Here is a 26,592-nt window from a genome sequence, read left to right on the forward strand (position 1 = left end):
TTCCCCGTGAAGGCTAGACGCTGAGCGGAGGCGTGGAGCTCAGGGCCGCGCACGTGGTATCAAGATGACGTGGCAGAGGCAGACTGTGTGTTCAAATTCCTCGAACCAGGAGGACGCCAAAACTATACTCTAATTTCTCTAAACTTCTAAAATTTAAATTTTCAAATGGTGAAATTCTGAAATATCCCGGCTCCTGTAAACCGAGAAAAGAATATATTAGCCGCCCTTTTGGCCGCTAGAGAAGAAATGAAACAATTGGAAATGTAGCTCACCTAGATATGAGCGCCGATAGGCATTTAGCCGGCGGCGGCGCGCCGGTCAAAATTGGTCGGCGGCGGCGGCGAATCGGCGGCGTGGCCTTGAAACACCTTCGATTAATGAAAAAAGAATTCAAACCAAAATTTTACCGAAAAAACATGTTTTTGCTGTAAGAAAGTTATGAAATAAATGCATTTTTTATTTTCAAGGTTAATTTATTGAATAATGGTACGAAAAAATTTTATATCGTATTAACTGTGGATAAGCGGTATCGCGCGGCATCAGAGGCGGTCTTAATCTTGGCGAGGCTCTGGCCGGAAGATCTTAGCGAGGCCCTTATATTTTGTGCTAAGTTAAAAATTGCGGATTGACTGTATCAGGGAAACGTCTTGTCGACAGTCCAAAGAAAATTGAGTTCCCTCATTAACCAATATCGATTTATCAAAACCGATTTATGTCAAGTGAGGCCCAACGCCGAGGTCCATGTAACACCGAAGACTTGATTTCGACGCCTCCCAATCCCAATGCGAGGCCAGAGGATGCAGGTAAGCATATAGCTAAGAATCGAACACCAAGTGTATGCTTGGCTGACGGTCGAACGCCTGGAGCGCCGATTGCGGCGCGCTTCTGTGCGAGGCCGAGCTACAAGAGAGCAGAGCGAGGGCGCAGGCCGATAAAGACTGAAGCCATAGTGTTAAAGATCTGGAGCTTTCCTGCGGGCACATTCGTGTGACGCCAAAGGCCGAGCTGCAATGGAGCTAAGATCGGATAAGGACCAATGCTTAAAACAGGCCGAAATATTGATATTAAATAATTTCGTTTCCCCAAGACTAGTAGCGCGGTCACTACACAGATAAGTTTGCATTTGCCTTCGATATTTTTGAATTATATGGGCCTAAAATACCTTTTGAATGCCTATGAACTATTCGAAGTGGCGCCGTTAATGATCTAAACTCGATTAAAAATATATTATCTGATTCTGAGAGCAGTAGTAACTACCAAGGTCACGCCGATGCCACGCCGATAGCGCAGCGTCGGCGGCGGCGGCGCGAAAATTTTGTCGGCGGCGGCGGCGCGCCGGCGCGGCGCTCATATCTAAGCTCACCGCACTGAAAGCTGCTATGACTTCTGGCGGAGCGCTCCCTTCCCTCGAGCAGGAGTTACCCTGCAAAGAACCAAAACCTGGTTTAGAACAAACCCACAACGTTTCGCGCCATTGTGGAGTTGATCACAACTAAAAATTTCATCTGTACTCACTCAGTGGAGCAACCGAAGGACTCAAACTGCTTCAGCCTTTCTGACCACCATGGCGAATATGTGGTCCTCCAACAAATATTGCTCATGCGAGCGAGTGTCCCCAGAGGGGATCTCAAATCAAATGTGCATGTCATCTTGGAATGACCTCCTCATATGTGTAGGTCAGAGGACCTAAACAAAGGATAGGGTGACAATCCCCTGAAGACACAAATCCTTCGAAAATTCTTACTGATTTATTTAGGCAACTCACTCTTGAGCCTAAGAAATATATTTTTGACATTTAATCTAAAAACGTTTCATTTCAGAGTCCTTCTAGGAGACTGAAGTTCCTGTGTATTGTTTTATATCTAAAATCTCGTTTGCCTAAAAAATCATACCTAAATCATACAAAGTTTTCCTGGAGTGACAACATAAATATCTAAAGTTTTGATTATTTTTACTTATATGACAACCCTGTATCGACAGATAAACATCAAGAGGTGCATCTGAATGCAACAGATTATGCATAGAGGTGCAACCAATCTAGTTTGTTTAAGACATTGTTAAAATCGGTGAAATAAGATAAAAAGTGTTTTGCTTTTAATTATGAATCATATCAAAAATATTTAATTAAAATTTAGGAAAATGTACTACGTTACAGTAAAGCCCCAGATCTACAAACACCTGCGATCTGGAGCATTCACAAATTCACCTCCCTAGGGATGTAATGTATTATTGCATCTTTGAGGAAAATGAGAAATACAAATGTAATATTGGAATAGTTTATTCATGAGTAAGTATTACAAAGAAGTGAGGCACGGCACGTGTGTTGGGGTGTGGTGGAGTTGTTAAGGTCGCGCGGCAAATCAAGACCATTTATTTAAAACATTGCGCATTACCAAATGTATGAATGGCCTTGATTTGCCGTTCGGCGTGTTGCCGGTTGCGTGCGTCCAATCCGCAACCAAATGGTGCCTTCCCGCACAGCTGGACCAGGTGGCTGGTGTGGGGGCGCTAGCAGCGCAGGTAGAGGCGCGGCGTGTGGTGGCGCGTGAGGTCGCGCTCACTCATGGTGCGCGCGCGCGGCTTCAGCTCGGGCACGATGGCGCTGCCCTCCACGGCCAGCTCGCCCGCCCTACGCACAAATACTCGGTTAAAAATCATGGTAAAAAGTTAAAAACCTCGCGGAATTATTTCGAAAGCGGGTATACAGATTGTCATTCTCTTTTTAGGGTTCCGTACCCAAAGGGTAAAAACGGGACTCTATTACTAAGACTCTGCTGTCCGTCTGTCTGTCACCAGGCTGTAACTCATGAACCGTGATAGCTAGACAGTTGACATTTTCACAGATGATGTATTTCTGTTGCCGCTATAACAAGAAATACTAAAAACTAAATAAAATAAATATTTAATTGGTTCTCCCAAACAGCAAACGTGATTTTTGTCGTTTTTTGCGTAAAGGGTTCCCTTCGTGCGCGAGTCCGACTCGCACTTGGCCATTCCCCCCCCTCCCCGGTTACTTTCTTGAAATAAATTCCTCGAGTATTGAGTATTGAATCTTTAAAAGAGTATTTAATATTGCTTGGACTACAAAGAGTATTTGTAATCCTTGATATTGCTTCAGATACCTACACCCGGGGAACAAACAAGAAAAATTAAATAACCTTTACTCTTGCTGTTAATGAATCATAGTCGGCAAGCTGCAATGCTGCATTGCAGATGTAATTCATTTGTTTTGATGTTAACTGTTCTCAAACCCTCATATCACATCTAGGGCTTGCAAATATTCGAAACTTTCAGATATTCGAATATTCGACTTTTTCTGACGACGTATTCGAATATTCCAATAATTATTCGAATATTCTAAAAAATAAGAAAAGGAACGAAAAATCGTTTTATTATCGTTTTATTCAAAAGCTTTGTTTTACAGAAATCCACTTAATTGACTAGATTTTATCATCCTACTATAAGATGCCCACATTTATAAAAACAAGTAAAACGCCAAAATTAGACGTATTTAATATTTCTAGATAAAACTTATTATAAATGCGTCGTTGCGTGAAATAATATAACTTTAACCATCCAAACACCTAGGTATGTAAGATATTTTTTTGGTAGGTAATTATTTTCAGATTTAAATTAAGTAAAAAGGCCTTTAATTTCATTGTATTTTGAATCTTTATTGACTTTATTTGTTTTGGAAAGTTATTATTCCTAATGGTCGCCTAATTATATAATACTTATTGGAATATTTAAGGGAAAAAGTTAGTTGAGTACTGGGTGGATTATTCGTCAACTAAAGGTGCATGGTTAGATTACCAAGTTGGGCAGGTTTGGTATGATTAAATTTGAGAATTGCGATAAGTGGCAAGGTTTAGACCAGGGATCGGATACCGGTATTTTTTGTATGGGAACGGAAACGGTATTTTTTCGTTCTTTGCTAATTACTTCATTTCTAATTGGGCAATCTAATAATACGAAGTCGTAACCTAAAAACACAACTGAGTCCTACATTTCGAGTATAAAATAATTCAAAAAATATGGTTATTTCTAGGTTTTTGCAAAAAACCGGTTCCGATCCCTGGTTTAGACTTCAAAATTCGCTTAACGTACGCTTGTACTGAATAAACAGAATGACCCTTAAACTTAAAACTTACGCACCGTAAAAATAACATACTTATCGATTTCGTTTTCTTTTAAATTGAGTTAGGTTTCACTGTATTCACGAAGTCTATAGAGAGGAATACAGTAAAAATATTACTTCCTTCGTATTTGGGTACCTACCGTTCCTCATTCACTGTAAATACCCGGAAAACACACAGAAACTGTAACTACAGCGGATGACATAGATTTTTTATAGTAATAAAAAATATTCGAATATTCGAAACCTGAGCGGCCGAATATTCGAATGTCAAAACAGGTCGAATATTCGACAAATTCGAATATTCGAATATTCGAATTGCAAGCCCTAATCACATCACGGACCTCACTCACCTGCGCGGCGCGGCGGGCAGCCAGCACTGCAGGGAGCAGGCGCGCCGCATCTGCAACAAGGGGAACAACCGACTACTGCTAAGGAACTTCTGCATGACCACCAGACACGGGTAATGTACGGGTCGTACATCTGAGTTGATATGATTCTTGATGGTTGATTGCAATCTTGATGGAAACACTGATTTCGGTATATGTATTTATTGATAACCAAGGTATATAAGTAAGTACTAGCTAGGAGCACGTATAAACGTAAACTAATTCATAAATCGATGTATGGCGTAATCGCAAATACAGCAATTATTACAAAGTCATTGTATTTAATGCTGACGCGAGAAATGTGCGATGCTTGCATTGTACAGGTAATGTTAATGGTATCGCCAATCAAATTGCTGCTCTATTGCTGCTATTGCGATGTGTTCCAGCAATTATACCATTTTTATAAATATCGTTGCCATCTATGGAAGGGAATATTTACGTCTGGAGGCAGGTCGGCTGCAGGGATCTGCCGCTTATTTCAGGTTGCGCCTTACGGAAACTCCATTCCGAGTTTTACTTTGGAGTATCCTTCTTCTAGATGGATTGCAAACCAATGCAATCCATCTAGGTCAGTGGTTCCTAACCTGGGGGTAATTACCCCCGTGGGGGTAAAACTGGTATTTTACGGGGGTAATAAGCTAACCTAATCGAACGAGCGAGCGAAGCGAAGCGAAGTTCTTACATTCGACTTGGAACACGCGGCTGGCTAGCGGCACGTCTCGGCATTTCGATGTTTTTAAGCTGAACTGTCAGAAGATAGTTTGATACTCAATAACTTAAGTAAATTTGTTCTAATTTAAATGAAATTGGGTAAACGTGTAGTCGAGGGCATTATATTTTAGTCATTAAATTATGAGCAGGCCCGATCAAGAGGTTATTGAGCTAGAAGAGCTTAGAAGGCCAAAAAGCTGTTTGTGAGAGGTCTTGCTATTCTGGTCATTTTTTTGCAAAAAACATGGTCGAGTTTAGTATCAAATGAAAGTGCTCGACTTACACTTTTATAATATCGTTTTTAAATTTACCAGTTTGAAATAATTAGCAAGATAAAAATAAAATAGAATAAACATAATATATGTATTTGACATTTGACAGGAAATATTTCGGCTTAGCACAGATACAGTTTATTTTAATCTCTATGATGGTGACTTAAATCCAGGGGAGGGACAGCCGTATACGAAGCCCTTTATTCGAAAAAATAGCGCCATCTATATTACTTAACGCTAAACTTGTAAATGGCGCTTCAAAATTGATGCAAAAAAGCAAATCTTGTCAGTAGAAAAAGGCGCGAAACTCAAATTTTCTATGAGACCATATCCCTTCGCGCCTACATTTTTTCTACTGACAAGATCTGCTTGGCCAACTATATTATACATACTACTCTTTGCTTAAATCAATCAGTTAAGGGCTCCACAGACCTTGCAATAAATCCACGCGATCTTTAACCGCGAGTTCTCAGTTCGGGGCGAACTACTAGTATAACAATACAACAAACGTACACGTTTTATTTTTTATTACCATTGGGAGGAGGGGTAAAATCAGGTTCCCTAGTTATTCATAAGGGTGACCGGACTGAAAAGGTTAGGAACCACTGATCTAGGTGAAGGTTCTGCCTATAAAAATAACATTAAAACGCCATATCTTTTGAGGCTCTGGTTTTATTTAAGAAGAAGTTGATTCTTAAACCACCTTGATAATCGTTGAAAGTCTAGTGGGTACACTGTTACACACACACTACCTTGCTGGAGCGCCGCCGCTGGCCGTCGCCCGCCAGCTCCAACTGAGGGAGGTGTGTGTGGGAACATTTCTTCCTGCTCTTACGGTTGAGAGCCGAAGAATCTGTAAGTAACACGAGTGGCGATATTGAACTTGTTGATAATATCGCCCTGGCACAGTGTTTAATACACTTGATCGAGAAAGAGTGACATATATATGAAATTGACGACGTGTGAGGCGTATGTAAATCATTCATATCAACTACAAGAACAAGACAAATAGTGTGAATGTGTGATGTGTAGTCAGAATCAAACGAAGCAAAGATATAATTGTTTTTCACCACAACAACTGGTAGGTAAAGGCTCTTTTGATTTTAATTTTTAACTAGCAGATGCTATTAAGCTTAGAATAAATTTAAAAGTCGAAAAAATTCTGTCTTGGGTGAGACTTGAACTTACAGCCTCTGGATCGATACTCCAAGCGCTCTGCCATTGAGCCACCATGCAAGACCTCATCCATAGCCAGCAAATCTTTCCACCATATAGGTCACTTCTTAAACGGCTACCGGAGTTCCAAGTCATATTGGAAATTCACCAGTTACGATGTGCTACCCATACTAATTTGAATTTTTAACTAGCAGAAACGTTTGCAATAGATGCTATTAAGCTAGAATAAATTTAAAAGTGGACAAATTTCTGTCTTGGGTGAGACTTGATCTCAGGGCCTCTGGATCGATACTCCAGCGCTCTGCCATCTCTCTTGAGTCTTGATTGTTCAAAAACAGATAGGAAAGTTGCATTTTATTCACATGTGAGGCATAATAAGTACTAATCAAATGCAAATTTTGAGTTGTTTTCTTATGTTTGCTGGTAGAATTGACTTTTAAATGATGATTTTGAATGAAAAATATTTTTTCTACTCCAGCACTTAAATGTGTCAATTAAATGACTGACAGTGATATCTAAAGCAATGTCATTTGAATGCTTTGTCTATAGGCTCATAAGATGACTGCTAGCAGTCATCTTATGAGTATAATACAACTGCTTTATTTTTTTTAAAGATACAAGTTTCGATCATCTTGATTGAAAGAGTTATGTTTTCATTTACAATAATAACTCTTTTTTTTAAATAATAACTCAATTCTTTTTAAATAATAACTCTTTTTTTTAAATAATAACTCTTTTTTTTTTATAATAACTCTTTTTTTTTAATAACTCTTTTTTTTTAATAATAACTTTTTTTTTTAATAATAACTCTTTTTTTTTAATAATAACTTTTTTTTTTTTTTTTTACAGCTGTCATAGAAAAAGTAATGTATGCAACAGCTCATAATTGGTTCTTAAAATTCTCGGGTCTTTTTTTACAAAACTCGACTACGTCTCGTTTTGTAACTTCGACCCTTGAATTTTAAGAACCCTTATTATATCACTGTTGCATAAACTACTATAATTACATTCATTTGGATTGTATTTTGATTATATCTTACAGTTCATATTTTCTTTGGGTTGGTGTGGTGAAAAAAATTGGGTTCCACTAGGGGGCAAATTTTATTCCACCCTTGTGCTTTGAAAGCCTCGAAATGCTCAAGATTCCAAATTTGGAATCTTTCGCTTACTCGGGTATCAATATTAGCACGAGCGCGTCAAAAGGGAGGATTAACTAAAAATACTATGAATAGAATTTATAAACTTCAAATTACCATCTTTTTTCATGGTGAAAGTAAGGCTAGCGCGGCGTGAAGGTGGCGGCGGTAGAGCGGGCGCATTGGGCGCCCCTGGAGCGCCGGGCGCTGCGTTGGCGCCTCCTGCGCCGCACGAGCAGCAGCGGCACCAACACTCGGTGGTACCCGTCTGTAGAAACCAGTCAAAGCCATCATTTTTAAATAAAAAGAAATATCATTTTGGATGAGTAATTGAGACCCAAAAAAATATTTTTGTAGTTTTTATTTTACCGTTCTATCCATGGCGGTCACGGTGGCGGTGGTGGTTCACGTTATGGGCGGACGACGGATGCAATATACCGTCGGGTGACAAGTAAAAGTCACTAAGTACTATCAAAAAATTAAAGTAACAATGCACTTTATTACACTTGTAACACGGTTTATTGTCCAATAATTTCAATGATGTTAGTTAGTGACTTTTACTTGTGACCCGACGATACGTCAGAATCATGTCAAACGATATATGTAATAGGGAGTATTGCTGCAATGTTTGGCCGCCAGAGTGCAGCACTAGTGACTTAAGTATACCATAGAGTAACTTATACATAATGTACCTTAAACTGTTTTTTGACAACTTTTCACAGACAATCAAATATAACATTGATACATCAAGGCGGTTTGCTTACAAAGGGCCTACCGGGACAGGCGAAATCGAAACTCAGCTATCTGCCTCTTTATCGCTCGAATATGCAATAGTGATAGAGAGGTTAGATAACAAAATGTCGACTCTCTCGTTTGATGTAGACCCTTAAGATTGTTTACTTGTTGTTGATGTGGCGCCCCCTTACGCAGACTTTCGCGTAATATTCCCTATTAAAATTGGTTTAAATCACAGACATATAGTCCGTCAACCAAATCTTGTCAGTAGCAATGTAAAGCAAACTAAAGTAGGGCAACACTCAAAGAGCAGTATTGCGCTAAGAAAAGCAGCAATGTACATCGAACCAACCGTTTTTTTTTCCGCTGAGCGCGCCCTGCGTACGTCAATTCAAATTGTCACTCGCGGTTTATTGAAAAAAATTGAAACATGGACGGACAATTTAAAAGCGATGTTAAAACAATGTTAATCAAAATGATGAACAAATTTGAAGATATCAAAAACAACTCCCTAACGTAGTGCTTATAATTATTCTCTTTGTTCCCTATCTATATCTTCTAAGTTTACTAAAATAAAATCATATCAAAATGCAGATAATTAGATAGTGCATATATTTGTTATTTACAATATAATATGCCACTTGTTAATGTAAATTAGTGTACTGTTCTGGATGAATATGACATACCTGTGTATTTTTTCTGATTGGTATATATTGTACAATATACATATTAAAAATAAAACAACTGATATTTGGGTGTTTATTTAATTTAAAGGTAAATAAGATAAGGGTCGCTTTTCGACTTGGTTGCGTTGTACACGTACATAAACCACCATAGGTAAGTATTATCTGAAAAGATACTACCTACTACAAACGCCTTATATTGGGCAAGATTTAATCCTGCAACAAACATGTATGGATTAGGTAGATATTGCGAAAGAACGGCGATATAATCAAGGCTCTTAATACTGTTTAAAAGGTTTACCTTTGTAAATACTCACAACTGATTGCTGAAAATATTAGACATGTGGGCCTATGGACGGTTTCCAGGACACAATTTATGGTCTTGTTGGATAGATTTAGGCATACGTTTTAATTTTATTTATGCCTTTTAACCCTAAAACAAAAAAACTGAACATAATCTTAAAAGTTCGAAAGAGTTCTTCCAATACTTGTCATAACCTCAATTTTTAGTAATGTTTACCATCAACGAGCATGATTGTACATTGTAGGCCCCTTAGCTTTGCTTATTCTTATTTAATGTATTGGTATTTAATGGTGACAGCAGAAATATCTCTTGAAACAGAAACGATTCAGAATGAAAACCAAATGAAAACAAATAAGGTGACGGCTATCATTCACGATCCACATTCCATAGATAAAACACAGATGACACGCGTTTTGGAATTATTTGAACACAGTGTTGCTAACCCGCGATTTTTCAAATTTGCCGCCTTTTACTACTGACAAGATTTGGTTGGCGGACTTTAAGTACAATTCGCGCTCGCGCTGTTTAAATAAGACAACATGATTTTGACGTATATGGCATCCGTCGTCCGCTCATTTTGATTTATGTATCTATGCCAAATTGCAACTAGTTAGCACTAACGATTACGGAGCAAAGCCGCTGAGGGACAGACGGACATGGCGAAACTATAAGATTTTCTAGGTGACTACGAAACCCTAAAAAGATCAGTAAAAGATAAGATGCATCTGTACGTCGGCGGACAGCGCGGCGCGGGAGGAGCCCGTCACGGTCACGCTCAGTGCTCACGCATAGTTATTTTACACGCTTTATCCGCCCAAATAGAATATAACCACTACGTTTTAAGAGACGGGACTTCCTTACTCGCCAATGGAATCAGTTTAGCATACATCTAGTGACAACCGCACAATAGGACACACGTCAAACAACGTGAGTCCCAACATAACGAAACGAATAGTGCTGTACGCACGCCTTCGTAGCATTTATTGATAAATTATCGATAAATGCATTGGTACCTCTCGGGTGATACAAAATAAGTTACAATTTTTATCGATAAAAATAAAACAAATAACCTTACAGTCTAAGTATTTTATTTACATTTTCGTTTTTATTAACAAATATTACCCTATTTTATTAACAAAAAATACAATCATTACCCTAATTATTCACAATAATTACAAACTACAACCTATTTTGCTGTGCGTCCTTGCTCTGCCTTTTTAGGGTTCCGTAGCCAAATGGCAAAAAACGGAACCCTTATAGATTCGTCATGTCTGTCTGTCTGTCTGTCTGTCTGTCCGTCCGTATGTCACAGCCACTTTTCTCCGAAACTATAAGAAGTATACTGTTGAAACTTGGTAAGTAGATGTATTCTGTGAACCGCATTAAGATTTTCACACAAAAATAGAAAAAAAACTTTTGGGGGTTCCCCATACTTAGAACTGAAACTCAACAAATTTTTTTTCATCAAACCCATACGTATGGGGTGTCTATGGATAGGTCTTCAAAAATAATATTGAGGTTTCTAATATCATTTTTTTCTAAACTGAATAGTTTGCGCGGGAGACACTTCCAAAGTGTGCGGGTTCGCGATGAATGTTAAAAGTCGAGAGAAAGTAGAGAAAATGTTTATTAATGTTAAAATGTTAATAGTTATATGATTGTTAAAAGATATGTTATGAAATGTTATAGTGATCGAATGCACCCGGCCGCGATGGTTCCGAAAAGTACACTGAATTTAGGTTAATGCAAATTATTGGTTAACGCGTCTTTTGCTGACAGGGCGCGCACGCGCCGCACGAGGCTTAAAACGTGTTAAAGGTGCTTTGCACCGAACACCGACATTATGCCTGAAGTCCCAATCAATCCACAGAAATGGAGTCATCTGCAATACCTAACACTGGCAGATCAAACTTACCATACACCGAGCAACATTCATCTACTACTTGGAGTTCACATCTACACAGACATTTTGATGAACGGAGTGATTAAAGGAGAACCAGGTACTCCCATAGCACAGCAAACTCGCTTGGGATACATCCTGTCAGGAGGTCAGTTGAGCAACAACCGCACGAGAGAGTTCAAGAGCATGCATCTGAATGCATCGGCCATTGTCAAGCTTTTCATTTTTGCAATATTCTTTACCGAATTAACTAACATGTGTTCGCGTTTATTATAATAATTGACCGAAGCGTAGCGAAGGTCTACGTTTTGACTTGGGCATTTTGCTTTTGTATGTCCGGATGTTCTCCTCTACAGGTCACAATTCTCAACCGATTCTTGTGAAATTTTGTGACCAGATTCTATGAGTAAATAAAAAAAAATTGTCGATCCCGTTTTTGGAAATTTTCAAAAATGGAGGAGTTGTGATACCTCGCGCTTAAACAAATAGTCGTATCGAATCATAAGAGTATTTTCTTTTTGAGACATATTTACATAGTAAATGGCAAAAAATGCAGAAAAATTGTATTGCTGGTTTAGGCGGTATTTAGATATTTAGTTTGTACTCGAATCTATGAGTAGCCGAATTTCGTCAGCTTAGCTAAGAACTATCATGGCGCGTTTTGTAAACAATCGCTTTTTAGGGTTCCGTAGCCAAATGGCAAAAAACGGAACCCTTATAGATTCGTCATGTCTGTCTGTCTGTCCGTCTGTCCGTCTGTCCGTCTGTCCGTCTGTCCGTCTGTCCGTCTGTCCGTCCGTATGTCACAGCCACTTTTCTCCGAAACTATAAGAACTATACTGTTGAAACTTGGTAAGTAGATGTATTCTGTGAACCGCATTAAGATTTTCACACAAAAATAGAAAAAAAACAATAAATTTTTGGGGTTCCCCATACTTCGAACTGAAACTCAAAAATTTTTTTTTCATCAAACCCATACGTGTGGGGTATCTATGGATAGGTCTTCAAAAATGATATTGAGGTTTCTAATATCATTTTTTTCTAAACTGAATAGTTTGCGCGAGAGACACTTCCAAAGTGGTAAAATGTGTGTCCCCCCCCCCTGTAACTTCTAAAATAAGAGAATGATAAAACTAAAAAAAATATATGATGTACATTACCATGTAAACTTCCACCGAAAATTGGTTTGAACGAGATCTAGTAAGTAGTTTTTTTTTTATACGTCATAAATCGCCTAAATACGGAATCCTTCATGGGCGAGTCCGACTCGCACTTGGCCGCTTTTTTTGTTTGCACGCAGAAAGTCTGGGTTCTATCCCCAGTAAGACATAACTTTTTGTATTTTTTTTTCACTTAAACTTCGTATTTTTTTTTTAATTTTTGTATTGTTGATTGATCAAACCGCTGTGTGGCGCTGTCATCGTGCACGGTCCCAATAAGCTATGCTCGCGAGGTCTACAGCTCACAGAGCCACTAGTATAATTAATTGTGTTGCATATCGGCGTTTCAGTTCTTATTTTACATAATATGAGTTCCTAGAGCATACATTTTTTTTTAAAGCGGCAAGCAAATCTTTTTAATGGTTTTACTTTTTTCTGTGAAAATTAGAACGTTGCTTCTTTTAAATATTCCTATTTCTTGCACCATTTTTGAGAAAAGCACTAAGTATATATGACTCGACTGGAAGGCTACTTGCTAGCTTCGGATTCAATTAAACGGACTCCCAAGGTCGTCCGTTTAAAACGAATCCTTCAGCCTGCAAGTAGCTACTTCCGAACCTTGACAATAATGTACTATTGTTTGACGACGAACACGTAATGTAGGTACCTCGTCGGAGCGGGTGGCGACGCTCCGGCGCGGCGTGTTGTCTGCGTCGGCGCGGGGCGGGCGGGGTGCGGCGCGGGGCGGCGGGCGCGCGTCGCGCGGGAAGCGCAGGCGCATCTCCACGTCAGCGGGCAGCGCGGCGCGACACGAGCCGGCCACGGTCACGGACCAGCCGCCCGGCGCGTCCGGCCCGGCCGCCGAGCGAGCCTTGTTACCCGTGCTGTCCGTTACGTCTGAGAACCGGGTGTTCGATGGTGGATATTAAATACCAATGTAAACATTTATACTTTTATACAACTAAGACAGAAATTATTAGGGAGTATTATTGCAATGTTCTGCCGCCAGAGTGCAGCACCAGTGCATATCCTAAACCATAGAGTAACTTATAGGTAGGTACATACTATGCCTTAGTTTTTTTAAAAGTTTTCACTACATTATGAGTTATGACATTGATGATGCATGAAGGCGGTTTATTTACAGGTGGCCTACCGCGTAACGCGAAAATCTAAATTTCGCTATCTGCCTCTCTAATATCTCTATCTCTATCGTATCGATCGAATATACAAGAGTGATTTCTAGAGACAGAAACCGAACTTTCGATTTTCGTGTAGGCCCTGTGTTTGTGCTAGTGACGCCCTCTTCGCAGAGTTTTGCGGAATATTACATTTGCTTAGAAGTCGATTTAAGCCCTCTAGGGGTTAACATGTCTGAATGGTAGCAGAATGAGTACGTACGCGTACTTACGTAGGTACTAAAATGACTGGGTAGTTTCTGCAAATTTTAATTATTTGCTTTATTCCTGTAGGTACTTGAGGATTGGGATAGCGTTGCCTATAAACTTGTAAAAACGAACTTTGTAGCAGGCTCATGGGTTTATTGCTGAAACTTGAGGAAAAACAAGGTGTTCGTGTGCCTATTAATGGTGATACCTGGTTGCGAGGCGGGTCGGACACGATACGAGGCACGCGAGGTGTGCGCAGCGCGGGCGAGGCGTGGGCGGCGCCGGCGTGCGGCCAGCCAGCGCGGCGCCGCGCACAGCAGCGAGCTGCCGCCGCTGTCGCTGCCCGAGCTCGAGCTGCGCGCCGAGCGTCCCGGCGCCGGCCCCCGGGCCTCGGCCACCGTGCCCGTCGGCGCCCGCTCGCTCTTCGTCCGACCGGAAAAGCTAGCTCTCCGGTGCTTATTTTCTGTCGCTACCTTTTTCTCTTTCAAAGGTCCATTTCCTCCTTCGAATAAATAAAAAACAAAAAATCTCATTCCAACCGTTTATTAAAAATACCACTACATAACGAAATAAAGCTTCGATACAACTCTGTCGTCTATGTACAAATAAATATACGTGCCGGTCCATCTACATATTCGTGATAAAAACTTCGGTGCGAGTAAAAAAGATATAGTCAACTTCGATGGCGGTCTACGCTCTATTACATACAAAATAATAGTGTCTACGTCGAGTCAGCCGTACGCAACAAAACCGTTCGTGAGATAAGGCACTAGAACTGTTGGACGCAAGCGTGTGGTGCGGGGTCAGCGGCACGGGGCACAAGCGAGCGCGATACCTGCCGCGACGCGGGGCGCAGCAGGCGGCGCGGGCGGCGGCGAGGGCGCAGCGCGCCGTGGGGACGTCATCGTGCTGCGCGACGCGCGTTGCGGCGCCGGCGGCGACGTCGCCGCGCTGCGCACAGAGCGCGGTGGCAGCGGAAGGCTCGGCGCCGACACGCGCCGCGCCAGCGCCTCGTCGGACGCGGGCGGTGACTCCTGGGGTCCCGCGCCACGCTCCTCAGGGATGATGTCAAACACGCGGCGGAAGCGAAGCGAACCGGCACGCGCACGCGGCTCTGCGGGCGGCGGGACAGACGCGCGCCGCGCCGACGGCGGCGGCGACGGCGAGGGCGGGGGTGGCGGCGAACGCAGACGATTTGTCGCCCTTTTTGTCGTTCGCTGGATTCTCTCGTAGATAGGTATCGGGATCCGAGACTTTTTACTTTTTGAGGTACTGTAATGCTCGTCAGAGTTTGTCGTCTCGGGGGAATTCTGCGAATCGTCCACGTACTCCAGGATCTCGAGGATCTCGATACACTTGTCGCCGTCGTGAATCTCAGACTTCTGATAGATACGGCGCGGGGCGTCGGGCGGCGGCAGCGACAGCTTGCCGTGCAAAGCGCGTTCTATTCTTCCGTTGTGTTCTTCGATAAGACTACTCCCGTTTTTCGCCGGTTTGTTGCGCTCGGCACGCGGCCGTCGACGAATGCGCATACATTTATACTCTTCTTGTGCTATTTTAGCGATGAGCTCGTCGACGAGCGCGGCGACAATGGCGCGCGCGTCGTGGTCGGCGGCCCGCCGCCGCGCTTTTTCCTGACCACCGTCACGGCGCGACTCCATCCGCAGCTCACGCTTCCGATGTCGCCGCAGCAGTCGCTCTCGGATTCTGTCGGGCATTCGATCAGCGACGACGACGTTTGCTTTGTCGCAATCACAGTCTTCGTCAGTTATACGCACGAAGAACGCTTCGGGCTTGTCGCGCGTCGGCGGTGCCTCCGGGAGCAAGTCCAACACGTCCACGGCGGAGCGCTGCAGGCGGCGCGCGGGTGGTGGCGCGCGCGGGGACGCGGGGTCGTCCAGACTGTCCACCAGGCTCGGACACGCCGATGGCTCCGCCTCCGAAGATGACGTGTTCACCTCCATGGAGGCCGAGTGCGGCAGCGCCGACAGCCGCGGCACGAGCGCGGGCTCGCGCGCCCAGTAATTGCCGGCGCCGACGCCCAGCCCTGTCAGCGAGGGTGAATCCGAGTTAGAGTCCGTATGGTGCTCGATATACGCGTCCACGTTGGAAGACTCGATTTGTGTCAGCGTGGGCTCGCCGGGGTAGGGTCCCGGCTCCAACCGGTACAGCTCATCGTGGAAGAGCTTCTGGATTTGTTGCAGCACGGCGCGATTGACCGAATCCACCGGTTCGTTATTGTTGGGCTCTGGCGCGGGGGAGGGCGGCGAGGGCAGCGAGGGCGAGCGAGGATTGTTGCACGCGTCGCGCTTCTCGTTGTCGGTGTGGCACAGCTCCTCGTTGCCGAAGATGATCTGGTGGTTGGAGGTGGGGCTTAGGTGGACGATGGTGTTGACGCCGGTGTTCTGCAGCCGCACTTTGATCTCCTTTTCGACGACGACCCCGGCGCCACCCACCGCGGCGCTCATGCTCTCCAACTGCTCCGAGAGGGAATTGAGGCTCTCCACTAGAATGTTGGAGACGTACTCGTCGATGTTGATGTTGCAGGCGCGGCCGCGAGCGAGGCTGGCGCTGGCGTTCGTCCGCGATGGACTGCTCGATTCCGGAGCGCGGGGCGCCTCCACCGTCTCGGACACGACGATCTCGAGCACTTCATACGGCGGGGAGCCGGCGGTGGTCAACATGTCGAAAGGAAGACTGCTATAGCGGTCCACGTCGATCTCGGCGACGTACGGGACCGGGACGGACGCCGGCGCCGGCAGCGCGGTGCGCAGCGATTCCGACGGCGTCACCGTGGAGTCGGGGGAGGAGCGAGCCGCGTCGCTCGCCATGTGCGAGTAGCGCGCGAACACGTCCCGCGGCGCGGCAGGCGAACCCGCGCGGTGCGACGCGAACGTGCAATCCGAGCACGCGGGCGACGCCGGGGGCGACGCGGGGCGCGGGGGCCATTCCAGGCGCTGGCGCTTCGGCGTCGCCCAGCCCGAGCCGGCGGGCGAGCGGCGCAGCTCGGAGCTGGAGCCGTGCAGCGAGCGCGAGGTGCGCTGCGCGGGCGCGGGCGCCGGCGCGCGGCCCCACAGGCGCCGCAGCAGCGCGGACTTGCGCATTAGCTCGCGGTCGGGATGCGCGCTGCGCACGCAGCCGCCGCACGCCGCCGACGACGACGACGGCGATGTGGCGGCGCACGGCTCCTCCGTCTCGTTACTCTGCTGAGCTAAGCGGTATCTGGAAATGTAAATAAACCGGGTCAGTCGCTATATGGTGCCGTAACAAACGTTTTCAAACGGGTACCCGCTCTATAAGGTTAGACATTATTAGCGTCACTGCTAAACAGACATACTTAGAATCATCATTTCGTCGTCACTCAGTCGATAGAAGCATGTTCATGTCGGGTCAAACAAAAAACTGTGTTTGCGTCCTTCCTGTAGATGACTACCTTTAGTTAAGGGCTATAAAGGTTAATTTTCTTATTTAACCCTTATCCACATGAAAAGGTACTCCTTTTATTTGGATAATTAAGTATGATAAATTCATTACCTACATGCCCACAAGCTGTTATAACTATTGCCCACAAGCCACAGGAGAGAAAACATGTACCTACACTTCCGACGAACGCATTTTAAGTTTTCTCTCATGTGGACACAACACTAAATGTTTTCTTTCTTCTGACATCGGGTTGTTTAGGTTAAGTTGTGAGTAGATTAATTGGCCGAAGCGTAGCGAAGGTCTACGTTTTGACTCGGGCATTTTGCTTTTGTATGTCCGGATGTTCTCCTCTACAGGTCACAATTCTAAACCGATTCTTGTGAAATTTTGTGACCAGATTCTATGAGTAAATAATTTTTTTTGTCGATCCTGTTTTTGGAAATTTTCAAAAATGGAGTTGTGATACCTCGCGCTTAAACAAATAGTCGTATCGATATCATAAGAGTATTTTCTTTTTTAAACATATTTACATAGTAAATGGCAAAAAATACAGAAAAATTGTATTGCTGGTTTAGGCGGTATTTAGATATTTAGTTTGTACTCGAGAATCAGTAGCCGAATTTCGTCAGCTTAGCTAAGAACTATCATGGTGCATTTTGTAAACAATCGCTTTTTTTGTTTGCACACAGAAAGTCTGGGTTCGATCCCCAGTAAGACATAACTTTTTGTATTTTTTTTTTCACTTAAACTTCGTATTTTTTTTAATAAATTAAAATCTTTGTATTGTTGATTGATCAAACCGCTGTGTGGCGCTGTCATCGTGCACGGTCCCAATAAGATATGCTCGCGAGGTCTACAGCTCACAGAGCCACTAGTTAGCGCTCGCACTCACTTCCTCATGATGGTCTCTGGTACGGAGTATCGTCGGCGCAGCAGGCCGGGCGAGGCGCCTGCGCGCGCAGGTTCGACGTGCGGCATGGCGGGGGCGGGGGCGGGCGCGGGAGGGGCGCTCGCGCACCATGTGCAAGGGCTTGACAGCTGACTCGCGTGCCTGAATGAAACACAGTACATGCAACGGTGAGAGAACATGACAAATAATTTAAGGGATATTATTAGGTTCAGACAGTATGCTTTTTCTTTCTTGACATTATATGTATAATAGTTCTTATTAAGTACGCGCAAAAACTTATAGAAATTATTGCGGCTCGTTGCGCGTTTCGCACGCGAGCCGCGTTCGAATTCCTGCCGGCTCAGTGAGCCGCACAATTATATTAAGACAACTGTACAGTAAGGTATTGGAAATCGATGATTTATCCATGGCATGGCGGCAGGAATCGGAGCGAGGCGTAGAAAACATGTAAATAGCATGCAGATGCAGCGAGATCTCTCCGCGCGGCTCGAGCGATGCGCGCACACCGGCGCGGGCGCCGGGCCGGGACTTATGAATTATTTACCAACCTTCGTGGTCGTGAAACCATTTATTACCTTGTGTTAAACATCGAGGTAATTCAACACGTCATTAAGGACCGCCGTAATCTACCTTAACACGCAACACTTTAAGAATATAGTTATTTGTACAACAAGTGATCAAAGTTTGATATTTCTTCGAGTGCTTATTTTGAGTCCCGTGCAAGCGAAAGATTCTATAATAGATTCACGAGCGTAGCGAGTGAATCTAATTTAGAATCTTGAGCGTAGTAAGGGACTCAAAAGCGCACGAGATGTAAATAACTTTGATCTCGTGTAGTACACAACATTTTTCACCTCAGCGCAGTGAGAACATACCTATTAGACAACTTGAAAAATGTAATCCTTCTTCATCACTTAATACCTGCACTCATGTTTTCTTAAGATATACAAACAATTAAGTTTAATTACCGCAATGGAACACAAAAACAAAACGTAATAATAAATTCCAGTAAAATAATATAGAAATAACAAACATTAACTGACACTTCAATCGACCATTTTTTTTTTGTAAAAAAAATCTTTGTAAGATACGGTCCGAATTGCGGATACGTACTATTTGTCAACTATGGTAGAAATTCTTAAAAGTAAAATAATTAATTTTGCGTGATGATCTGTGTATTTTTTGAGTTCGTTATTTTAATTGTACAATAAAATACCTAAAATATCGTATTTTATCAGTTTTTATCAAATCTTAAACTTTATTTTTATTTATTAATTATTAAGAATACTCGTACGTGGTTTGGAACGATGCGGTCTGAAGTTTTTCGGGGGTCTATTATAAACCGTGAATATACTGTTGAATGTCGTTTTAACTTTTTTTGTCTGTTTCTTTTTGCTAACAGTGTGAAAGGGACAGAGATAATAGAACCCAAGTATTTCGATCTTTTATTAGACCCCGCATGTTGAAATGACATTTGACTATAAAGGTCACTTGAATGTCATTTTGTCTCACTCAGTGAGCAAAATCGCATTTTGCTCACTGTTTTTAAGAATCAAAGTACCCTTGTTCGAGCTGCTGAGGTGAAAAATATTTTAACGTCATACCTACAAGCTATTTTTTCTCTAGCTAAATCTAGTACAACATAATATGAGAACGGCCATGTCTGTGTGTAGGGTATTAGGTAGGTACACGAAATTATCTCCCTTATTCTAAAAATTACGGGCCTGATTTAGTTAGTGTTTTATCCCTTTCTAACAAATACATAAGTTAAAATGACAGAAAAGGACAAACGATTATTAGCTAATTGAGGTTTGTAGCGCGTTTTATGAATAAGGGGGTAAATCTTGATTCTGCAGATTATTTTTGGGATTTTAGGCACAATCTTGTCGAAAATATACACTGTAAAAATATATAAGTATTTTCATCATGGTCCAAACGACATTTCAATAAATGTCTCCTAAAAAGTCACTCCGATAGACTCAACATATTAAAATGCTTGTTTCACAATCCCAACACAAATATGGAAATAAATAGTTACGGCAAGGCAACAAACGTGGAAAACAATTTGATTCAATTTGCTATCGAGAAATTCGATAACCACTAAAATCCCTTAATTAACCATTGTCACACCTCCTAGTGGGAATTGTCTTAGGATGTAGGCTATATCTACCATTTTGTAATTTTCCCTGTAAATATTATTGGCCTGTATCTGTTTTTTCCCCAATAAATAAAATAAAATAAAATAAAATTATGTGCCCCTTTTAATTATCAACTCGAGCTGACTGAGACGGGGTGACTCAGCTTCCCGAGTACCTAAGCTTCCATCTAGGACATCTAGATAGACTATTAGACACACATAAGAATAAAACACAAAAATAAAATCTCTCCAGCTCCTATCTCTCCAAAACTCAACTTAACACCAACTGCGTACAGTCACCTGCAATAAATATAATTACACAACGAAGGCCACAAAAATATCTAAAACGATCTTATTTGTAGAGCCTTAAGAGCGTGTCACATATTTTTGCAAACTTCGAAGAATACCATATCAGGTGACTGTACAAATAAATTAAATTAAGCACTGATTTTCAAAATAAATCACTAACCGGTATTGAGTGATAATCTTGTGTATCTCGGTGGGAGGTGGTCGCTCGACTGCACCGAGAGTCCGAGACGCTCAGCTCAGAGACCGAGTACTGTACTGCGCCGGCGCTGATTGCCGCGGTAACGGCGCTTCATTAACTAATGATAATGAACTCTTACAATAGTTACCAGCCGCTACCCTAATTATCCGTTACAATCATTCCTAATACAATGGTTACAGTAAAAGCCCGAGGGTAGGATTAAGGAGGTTGTCATAGTTCATAACTTTTGCAGTATACTGAAGATTGCTTGAGCTCCTCAAACTGCGTTGTAATGACGGCCTGCATTTGTTATTTAAAGTTCACACACACACCGTTAATTATTAATTTTAATAAGGCGCCTGCAATAGGTACTTATTTACATTTTGCAACAGGATGGTCGTTCGGTTCGCTGCATGCCTTCTTGACCTTCTTCTTCTGTATCTTCGAGGCATCAAAAAGAAATGTAATTGATTTCAAGATTTGTACCGATCGGTATATTTATTTATAATCATCTAAATAGGTCCTCAACTCAACCTAATTAGAGATATATAATGTATTTTTGACATAGTCCAGACCAGAAGCCGTTTAAGCACTTAAGCTGCGCTGCGCTCGAGTGGGGAAGTGGGTCAATCGGGCGATCATGTTAATTGCGCAATCCTCGAGCAGCCGCCGGCCGGTCGCTGCGCTTGCGGCGCGCGGTCAGTGGACCCGCGAGGCTGAGCCCGCTGGCAGGTGGGACCGTGATGCACGTGCGACAAAGGAATTATTCAATTTACTTACTGCTTCTAGCCTTTACAGTTTTGTAGATACAATTTAATCTTAGATTATTATAAATGTATTTTCGCCAATTTTAATGTAACTTGACTAATCTGCACCAATATAAACGAACCAATGTCCTTCCGGACCCATTGTAACATTTGTAACCAACACATTGGAGATCAAATGTTCAGCTCAATTATAGTTGAGTTTAATGCAGACTACCTACCCTATTGAATTGTCTTGATCTTGAACGTTTAGTGCTTTAAGACGACTTTAATCGATGAACAAGCTTTACCTTTGACAGTGCGCCCTTCGGTTCGGCCTTTCAAGTGGCGCAGGCTTCGGCATCGGCCAGGCGACGGCGCGCAGTCGCGCAGTGTTCGAAGCGCAGCGCGCACGCAGTACGAATAGTACGATGAAGCGGAGTCGCATCCGCTGCCGAAAAGGAAACTGCCTGCAACAACAGTCGGACCGGGTTACGTTCCTTTACCTTTGACAGTCGTGTGTGGTGTCCGAGAGTTCTTGTAGCGGCGCGGGCGTCGGCCAGGGGGCGCGTAGTGGTCGGAGTGCAGCGCGCACGCAGCACGATGAGGCGGACTCGCGTCCGCTGCTGCCAAGGAAACTGCCTGCAACAACACTCAGATCCAGTTACACTCTGCTACTTCTAACATCTAATCTAAGAGAATATACATATAGGATTCGTCGAAGCTATAATTCTGCACCGACTTCGACGTGACAACGTGTGGAAATGCCAAAATTACGCTTATATGGGCATTATCATAATAGTATTAGGTACATGATTTGATATTTTTGGTGACATTCTGTCGCTGTGCAAAGCTTGGACCGACTCTACCGAAAACATCGAGTTGTAGTGGATACCTACATATTACCACAGAATAAATAATAGTACTAAGTACAGAAGACTCACTCTCTAAGGGTCTCCCCAGATATATCGACGCGCATTCGGCAAAAGCCGATAGGAAAAAGCTTTATGTCCGCGCAATAAGAGCTAAAAAGTCGTCGTTCGGGTCGGCTCGCATCGGCCGGCGCCTGCCGACGCGTCGACGGCTTTTTCGCTCTTATTGCGCGGACATAAAGCTTTTTCCTATCGGCTTTTGCCGAATGCGCGTCGATATATCTCGGGAGACCCTTACAAAACGATCAGCACAATTATGGCCGCTAGGTGGCGACAGTGCCACGCGCGGCTTATGGCTTTCCCCAAAATTGGGGCCGAACGAATGTACTTGTACCTGTAGCAAAGCGACGAAATCGCGGAGTGAGACACGCCTGATATTACATACATACATATAATCACGCCTATTTCCCGGAGGGGTAGGCAGAGACCACGGACTTCCACTTGCTATTTACATTAGTGGATATTTACATTAATTACTGCATCCGTGTTCATAGCGTACTAAATCACTGTTACTGATGGGGCCTTATTCGACAAGCGAAAACTTCAATATAGACGAACTTTGAAAAACCAAAAAACAGCGCGAGTGCGAAACGTCCGTGTCTATTCTTGTTGGTATTCATATTTAGTCGCATTTCAGCAACGTAATACTTAATCAAAACCACATAAAGCACCTACACATATGTAAACAGTGTAAACCGCAGCAGGCCGTACAGCACTATATTATTCGTACTGAGATATAGGTACATATTTGGGACTGGACCAATTAATGTGATATGCGGTATCTTGTTTGTACTATACTAGAACTTCCGTGTGTGTACTAGCATTCAGCGCAAGTAGGAACATAATACGGTGTGTACGTGCGCAGATCAGCCTAATGCATTCATTTGGTTAATTATAATAAGGAACGAGTAAGAAACGGATTAATATTTAAGAAAACATTAGATAATAGTCCAGTAAATAAAATTCGCTAGCTCATGCAGAGCCGTTGACTAAGTACTAGGGCTTCCAAATACCGGACTTCTCACAATACCGGTATTAATACCGAAACTGTTTTCATCAATACCGGGATCCCGGGATCCCGGTATTGGATATGAATCGCTTAAAAATATATAGTTTTATTAAAAAGGGGAATTAGAAAGGCTCACTGGAATACCAGATATGTCCTAAAAGCTATTACAACAATAAACAATCAATGCCGCCATCTGCAATAATTTTATTTCATACTCCAGGTTGCCAATAATTTTATCCAATTCGTTGACTTCACCTCACCAGTCACATTTGTAGTCCAACTTAACCAACCAGACAAAATTGTTTCAAATTTCCGTCAAAATTGGTTTGCCATTATTACAGTTATCCTTGCTCTTTCGTTTTATTTTCTGATAAAATTATAAGAACTAATTATGTTAATGTTAATGTCACTATCATCATTCATCACTCACATAACTTCAGGATTCATCCACCAGCACCACCAACCACCAAATATTTATCTGACGCATTAGGCAACGATCTTGTTTCAATAATAAAATGCGGGCTAGAGACCAGTTAGAGTTAGACCAAGTAAAGTCTGCAACGATTTTGATAGCATACGTAGTACGCAGTGCAAGTGTTATTTGTACGTCATAATTTCACAGAAGTTTGACGTTTAATATAACACTTGCACTGCGCGTGCTATCAAAATCGTTGCAGACTTTTCTTGGTCATCTCTAGATACGTCTGACGTTGAGTAAGCTTTTTGATACAGCCGAATATAATGGATTTAAAGGGTTTATACTGCGCATTTCCCTCATTTTTTAAAATACCGGGATCCCGGTATTGCCTTTAAAAATACCGGTATTGAAAAATACCTTTAAAAAGACGGGATCCCGGGATCCCGAAATACCGGGATCCCGGTATTGGAAGCCCTACTAAGTACCTACCTAGATTTAATAATCTTAAGTTCAAAAGGAGTTTGATAGTTGCTGGCTGAAATGTAGATGTATATACCTTAGGCCCACTTGCACCATCCCACAAACTCGGGGTTAAGCGATTAAACTGTTAACCAAGTGCCAAATTGTACTGGTAACCATGGTAACTCCAGGTTTAACTGGTTAACCCCGGGTTAGTGAAATGGTGCAAGTGGGCCTTAGTTAGCTAGTACTCGTAGCTCCGCTACACCGCAAATTTGATAGAAACGTTTTAGTTTTCTTTTATTCCTAGGTTCGGCCTTCACTACTGCCGCTAACCTTATTGATCGGACACGGTAGGATCGTATACAAGTGGTATACGCGTGCCTCCGTGAGGGACAAAACATAGGCAATGCGACACTATGATTGGTCAAATTTATTTGTTTGTACCATACCATAATCCATATTATACCATACCATATATAGTTAATTGTACCATAATCCATACTAATTTACGGTGAGGAATAAAAAAATGTGAGACTGTGACAAGGACAAACAATAATAGCGCTTTCGCTGCTACTCCTACTGAAAGATAGATAGGTACATAAGACTATCCCGTTCTGTCAGTTATCCCCACCACTCATGTCCTATCCAGTTAAAATACTAGATTCATGGATCGGACCTAACTTCGTATTCTGTTTCGTCGTGCGACTCTCTTCAACCTGCTTCAAACATAGCTTAGGTATTAGTAGTTTGTAAAAGTAATGGTCTGGACATCAAATCTAATCTAAACTAATTAATAACTCTGAGTCACACGATGTCTCACATAATACAGGGTGCTTCCTGTAACAGGAGCAATAAATTAAACTGTAGGATGTACTCCTCAAACTGACCAACATTTGTTCAGCAACTTTTGAAAATAACTCATGTTTTGATTTTTATTACACTTTAAAGTTTATTCTAAGATGCAATGTATCGCAAATTTTGTTATGTTTAAAGCGTGACAAGCAACGTTAAACACACTGATGTCAGCGTACATTGAATTGAAGGCAATATTTATTTTGTATGAAAAGGAGGAAGTCTAAAGGATGCATAATTTTTAAAGGTTGCTGAACAAATGTTGGTCAGTTTGAGGAGTACAGCTTTTAGTTTAATTTATTGCTCCTGTTACAGGAAGCACCCTGTATAATATATCCCATCAAAAACATTAATGTAAAAAGGCGCAAGTCTCGCAACGCTTTTACTACAAAAAAAATTTGGGATGTAATGTGAAACCAAGTCGGTTATTTTAATCAGTGCCAGGGGGTGTCAAAACCGTATCAATAAGATATCTTTAATTTGTAATACGTATAATGACTTGGCCATCGCACGGCTGCATAATGACGAAAGGATCATCGTCACCTATTAAAAATAATTCTAATTGAACATAACGCTAGCGCTAATTGCAGTTTGAGCATTACACATATTTACGAGTACGGTATGAGTATAGCATTATGTGCGATTGCCAAGTCATTATATGTATTACAAATTAAAGATATCTTATTGATACGGTTTTAACACCCCCTGGCACTGATTAAAATAACCGACTTGGTTTCACATTACATCTCAAAACTTTTTTGTAGTAAAAGCGTTGCGAGACTTGCGCCTTTTTACATTAATGTTTTTGATGGGATCTCATCTCTTTTTGTAGGCAGTCCTTCTTTTCGGGTACTCATACCCATACTATGTATACACATATCATAACTAAACATATCTTCATTCATACTCACATCGTACATCGTAGTGTACCTTTACTTTACCTACTATTTGTAGGAACTGCAACAGTAACTTTGTAATATCATATATTTATATGGGATTACAAGCTTACTTATGCAGTTCTTAGATCTTTAAAACGTGACTGATATTGCAATATTTTTAGGTTTTCCCTTTATGTGGCCATTAAACCCTAACTCTGTACCAAATTTCAGCTCTCTGAGTTTATGGGAAGTACTAGTTCTATTCTGATGATCATGAGTGAGTGAGTGAGTGTCATAAATGCGAAACTTTGCTTTCGCTTAACTTCGGAACTAAATGACCTACAGACTTGAAATT

General features: G+C 42.3%; 2 protein-coding genes and 1 long non-coding RNA gene across 3 annotated transcripts in view; 1 reads left to right on the plus strand and 2 right to left on the minus strand.

The window, feature by feature from the left end:
• Positions 1–26,592, plus strand: part of LOC134653996 (uncharacterized) — a 55,758-nt gene that overhangs the window by 28,069 nt on the left and 1,097 nt on the right. The window lies entirely within an intron of this gene.
• LOC134652908 (uncharacterized) lies at positions 2,494–14,519 on the minus strand. Its single transcript, XM_063508146.1, has 6 exons — positions 14,195–14,519; positions 13,269–13,498; positions 7,937–8,087; positions 6,260–6,360; positions 4,489–4,538; positions 2,494–2,629 (listed from the first exon to the last, which is right to left on the minus strand). Exons 1-6 carry the CDS (start codon positions 14,517–14,519, stop codon positions 2,509–2,511), a joined length of 978 nt encoding a protein of 325 aa, XP_063364216.1. The 3' UTR covers positions 2,494–2,508.
• Positions 14,514–26,592, minus strand: part of LOC134652213 (uncharacterized) — a 40,395-nt gene continuing 28,316 nt past the window's right edge. The window contains exons 2-4 of the mRNA XM_063507412.1: positions 22,193–22,328; positions 18,302–18,460; positions 14,514–17,208 (exon numbers count right to left, since the gene is read on the minus strand). Coding sequence (XP_063363482.1) covers positions 14,790–17,208; positions 18,302–18,387 — 2,505 coding nt within the window. The 5' untranslated portion in view covers positions 18,388–18,460; positions 22,193–22,328 and the 3' untranslated portion in view covers positions 14,514–14,789. The remainder of the gene's footprint in view (positions 17,209–18,301; positions 18,461–22,192; positions 22,329–26,592) is intronic.

Source organism: Cydia amplana, chromosome 1 (genome assembly GCF_948474715.1).
Source record: "Cydia amplana chromosome 1, ilCydAmpl1.1, whole genome shotgun sequence".
Taxonomy (NCBI): Eukaryota; Metazoa; Arthropoda; class Insecta; order Lepidoptera; family Tortricidae; genus Cydia; species Cydia amplana.